A 4,649-nucleotide genomic window follows, 5' to 3' on the forward strand; every position below is an offset into this window, starting at 1 on the left:
ACACAGCACGTGCCTTTCAAAGAAGGATGGAAAGGGAGCCAGTTGTTCCACAAAATTATTGAGAAATAAAAAAAAAAAAGGAAGAAAAAAAAATATGCAATTTCTGTCCAAAACAGTGTGAAAGCAGGAGCAGGGTTGAGGTGTATGTGGGGGAACCAGTTGTACCTGTAGGAGAGGATGGGGAAGTAGTGGGAGGCTGATGAAGTGGTGGGGAAGGATGGACCAGATGAAGAAGGAGAAAAGGATGGACCAGGGGAAGAGAAGGACTGACCAGAGGAAGAGGGAGACAAGGATGGACCAGAGGCAGGGAAGGATGGATCAGAAGGAGAGGTGGACGGAAGAGGCAGAGAAGGGTGGACCAGAGGAAAAGATGGATGGACCAGAGGGAGAGATGGACAGACCAGATGAAGAGGCAGAGAAGGGTGGACCAGAGGCAGAGAAGGACAGACTGGCAAGCAGAACATCACTGGAAACCACCAAAGAGAAAGCAGGAGAAGAAACCTAGTGGGCTCACCGAGCCCCTGGGACAGGAGGAGCAGAGCAGCCAGCTCCAGCTCCTTGCAGCCTGTCCTGGAGAAGACTGGAGGGCAGCAGCCATCCCTGCTCCAGGTCGGCCGGAAGGGCGGCCGACAAAACCTGCCACGTTTCCATCCCGCGCCAGGAGCCGCCAGCGCCTTTGTTTTGGGAAAAGGTTTGACCGGGTTTTGCCCAACACAGATAACACCCCACCACGGTGACGTGTGGGTCACTCCCCCCGTGGCTGCGATAAGGGCCGGGCTCTTATCGGATGGTAACACTTTGATCTCGCTCTATTCTCACCTGAGCGCCTCGCTAAGGACACAAGCTCCTCAGAATCCTCGTGGCCCAAAACACAAAGGAACCCTTGAAGCCGGGGGTTGCACGTGGTGGTAATGGAAAATGGAGGTCAGCAGATAAGGGGTCACTGCTGCTCAGTATAAAACCAGGGAGTCCCAGGCAGCTCAGACCATCTGCTGCCGTTTCCCAGAGGGTGTGTGCAGGGTGGTGGACAACTCCTGCACCATGAAGTGGCTGGTCCTGGCCCTGATGTGTCTCCAGCTCTCGGAAGGGCTGGTGAGGTGAGTGTCCTGCATCAGGAGGAGTGGGGAAGAGGGTGGAGAGCAGAGCCTGGCTGCAGCTGGGACCAGCAGGGGCTGCACTGTGTCCCCGAGGATGCTGAGCAAGTCTAAGCAGGGGTGACTCCAGGCTCCTGCATCTCCACAGACCATCATGGTCCTCATTCAGGCTGTCCCCTGCTGGCAGGGCAGCCCCTGGGGATGTACAAGGCACCTGAGCAGAGGACTCCCACTGGAGCAGGGCTCAAAGGAGCCTGGAAAGCTGAGCATTTGGAAATTCCTGAATCTCCTGATTTCCTGCTGGGTTATAGTTTGTTTTTTTCCCTCGATACAGAATCAAACTGAAGAAAGGCAAGTCCATCCGGGAGAACATGAGGGAGGCAGGAGTGCTGGAGGACTACCTGAAGAAAATTAAAAACGATCCAGCCAAGAAATACAACTTCACTGACAACTACGTTGTGTTTGAGCCACTGACCAACCACCTGGATGTGAGTAGCCCAGGTTGCCCTCTCACTCTCTGCCCACACACCCCATCCCCTTTCCCTTCTCAGCTTGCCAGAGTGATTCTGAGCCTCCAGGAGTGAGAACTTGCTTTTTCCCCCCACTCTTTTTCAAGCTTCTGATGTAGGCTTTAGAGAAGTTCCCCCCCCAGCCACACAAGGCCACACTTTTCTCTGTGTCACAAAGAGCATTACAAATATTTAATGTTGCATCTGTTGGGAGAAAAAGCAAGGTGAGGTTTCAGGCTGTTCCTGCCCACTGGGTTCTGTCCAAGAATGAACCTGGCATTCCCTGGCAGCCTGCAAAGTGCTGGGAATGCTGGCACAGGGCTGGGAGGTGAAAGCCTAGTCTGTCCCTGACCTGTAGCTAATGGAGACATGTCTGTCCCTGCAGGCCAGCTACTTTGGGGAGATCAGCATCGGGGACCCCCCCCAAAACTTCTTGGTGCTCTTCGACACTGGCTCCTCCAACCTGTGGGTCCCCTCCTCCTACTGCCAGACACCAGCCTGCTGTGAGTGCCCCATTCCACTGACCCCCCATCGCCCTGAGCCCCCCTCCCTCATGCCTCAAATCCAGGGTTCGGTTTTGGGTCCCTCACAACAAGATGAACATTGAGGGGCTGGAGTACGTCCAGAGCTGGGGAGGGGTCTGGAGCACAAGGAGAAGGGTTTGGAGAACTTCTGAGGAAGGGCTGAGGGAGCTGTGGGTGTTCAGCTGGAGAAAAGGAGGCTGTGGGGAGACCTTCTGGCTCTGCAACTGCCTGAGAGGAGGTTGGAGAGAGGAGAGGGGGGTCAGTCTCTTCTCTTAAGTAACAAGGGATAGAACAAGAAGAAATGGCCTCAAGTTGTGCCAAGGGAGGTTTAGTTGGAAACTAGGAACAATTTCTTCCCCAAAAGGGTTGTCAGGCCCTGGCCCAGGCTGCCCAGGGCAGTGCTGGAGTCCCCATCCCCAGAGGAATTTCAGAGCCATGTCGATGTGGTGCTGAGGGACCTGGATCATTGCTGGCCTTGGCAGGGCTGGGGTGACAGTTGGACTCAATTGTCTTGAAGCTCTTTTCCAACCCAAATGATTCTGTGATTCTGTGAATCTATGATCTTTTGTGGCCGGGCACAGGGGAGAGCAAAGACATGAGAGCTGCTGTCCTGCTCCCCAGCAGAGCTCTCCCGATGGACCTCGCTGCTCATGCTGGGCAGCTGATGGAGCTGTGATCACAACAGCAGTTCCCTTGCGAGGGGCCCAGGCAAAGCTGGGGTGCAAACCCTGCCTCAGGGGTAACCACAAGGCAGAGGAGCAGCCCGTTCCGCTCCTCAGCACCCACTCTGCCGGGGAAGCCGCTTTCCCAGGTGTTATCCTGGTGGTGAGATCCCACCACAGCCAGGCAGGTGTCCAGGAGCTTTGCCCTCTTCTCTCCCCCACAGTCAATCATGCGAAGTTCAACCCCAACGACTCCTCCACCTTCATCAGCAGTGGCCTGTCCTACACCCTCTCCTACGGCAGCGGCGCGGTGACGGTGCTGTTGGGCTACGACACGCTGAGGGTGAGTCCCCCCCACCCTGTCCTCCTGGGCACTGTGCCCCCAGCATTTTGTTTTCACCCAATTCCTGCGGGGGGGTTTCAAGGAGTGGCTGAGGGAACTGGGGTTGTTCAGACTGGACAAAAGCAGCTGAGGGGAGACCTTCTCACTCTCTGCAACTCCCTGAGAGGAGGTTGGAGTGAGTTGGTCTTTTCCCCCTACTGACAAGCAACAGAGTGAAGGGAAAAGGCCTCAGTCTGTGCCAGGGAAGGTGTAGATTGGATATTAGAAGAGACTTCACTGAAAGGTTCTCAGGCCCTGAGTCCCCATCCCTGCAGGGATTTAAAAGACTTGTAGATGTGGTGCTGAGGGACATGGGTTAGTGGTGGTCCTGGCAGTGCTGGGTTAATGGTTGGACTTGGTGATCTTTGGTCTTTTCCAACCCAATCAATTCTTTGTTTTTCACCAGCTGTGACCTTGCAGGGAGCTGGTTGGGCTTCCAAAGCATCAGTGGGCCCATCCAACATAACTCAGGCTTGCCTGGGCACGCAGCCTGACATGGTGTCCCCTTCCCCTCCAGATCCAGAGCATCATGGTCACAAACCAAGAGTTTGGGCTCAGCCAGGACGAGCCAACCCAACCTTTCTACTACGCCGAGTTTGATGGGATCCTGGGAATGGCCTACCCCTTGCTGGCAGTGGGATCCATACCCACAGCACTGCAGGGCATGATGCAGCAGAACCAGCTCACCGAGCCCATCTTCAGCTTCTACTTCTCCCGGTAAAGATCTGCCGGGGCCATCTGCACCAGTGTCCCTCTGCCTGTCCCCATGCAGGCTCCTTGGGAATTTGTCCATCTCCAGCCCCGATTTACCAAGCTCTGCTGCTGTAACTCTGTTTTTTTGAAGCCAACCCACCTACAACTACGGGGGAGAGCTCATTCTTGGAGGAATCGACACTCGGCTCTTCCGTGGGGATATTATTTGGGCACCAGTAACCCAGGAGCTTTACTGGCAGGTCGAGCTTGGTGGGTGAGTTGTGTTTGTATCTGATGGGCATGATCCAGCTGGACAGCTTGTGTGATGAGGACACCCCAGTTGCTCTGTGGATGAAACTGCAGCTATTGCAGCAGCTGTGGGCTCCAGGCAGGGGTTGGGCACTGTGTTCCAGAGCATCCCTGAATGGGAAAAGGGGAGATTTAGATTAGACATTAGGAAAAAATTCTTCCCTATGAGGGTGGTGAGACACTGGAACAGGTTGCCCAGGGAAGCTGTGGCTGCCCCATCCCTGGCAGTGTTGAAGGGCAGGTTGGATGGGGCTTGGAGCAACCTGGGTTGGTGGGAGGTGTCCCTGCCCATGCAGGGAGTGGGACTGGATGATCTTGAAGGTCCCTTCCAACTCAAACCATTCTATGATTCTAGATTCCAGACTGTTTACAGATCCAGCTGAGGCAGGCCCAGTGGGTGCCTAAAGTGATGTTTTCCTCCCAGGTTTGCTATTGGAGAGTCAACAACGGGCTGGTGCAGGCAGGGCTGTCAGGCC

At 55.1% G+C, this 4,649-nt stretch overlaps 1 protein-coding gene across 1 annotated transcript in view; it reads left to right on the forward strand.

The window, feature by feature from the left end:
• The first annotated feature begins 1,041 nt into the window (after positions 1 to 1,041).
• Positions 1,042 to 4,649, forward strand: part of PGC (progastricsin (pepsinogen C)) — a 4,484-nt gene continuing 876 nt past the window's right edge. The window contains exons 1-7 of the mRNA XM_010007066.1: positions 1,042 to 1,097; positions 1,429 to 1,582; positions 1,989 to 2,106; positions 3,014 to 3,132; positions 3,689 to 3,888; positions 4,016 to 4,138; positions 4,598 to 4,649. The exon at positions 4,598 to 4,649 is cut by the window's right edge and continues 87 nt beyond it. Coding sequence (XP_010005368.1) covers positions 1,042 to 1,097; positions 1,429 to 1,582; positions 1,989 to 2,106; positions 3,014 to 3,132; positions 3,689 to 3,888; positions 4,016 to 4,138; positions 4,598 to 4,649 — 822 coding nt within the window. The remainder of the gene's footprint in view (positions 1,098 to 1,428; positions 1,583 to 1,988; positions 2,107 to 3,013; positions 3,133 to 3,688; positions 3,889 to 4,015; positions 4,139 to 4,597) is intronic.

Source organism: Chaetura pelagica, unplaced genomic scaffold (genome assembly GCF_000747805.2).
Source record: "Chaetura pelagica isolate M959 unplaced genomic scaffold, ChaPel_1.0 scaffold757, whole genome shotgun sequence".
Taxonomy (NCBI): Eukaryota; Metazoa; Chordata; class Aves; order Apodiformes; family Apodidae; genus Chaetura; species Chaetura pelagica.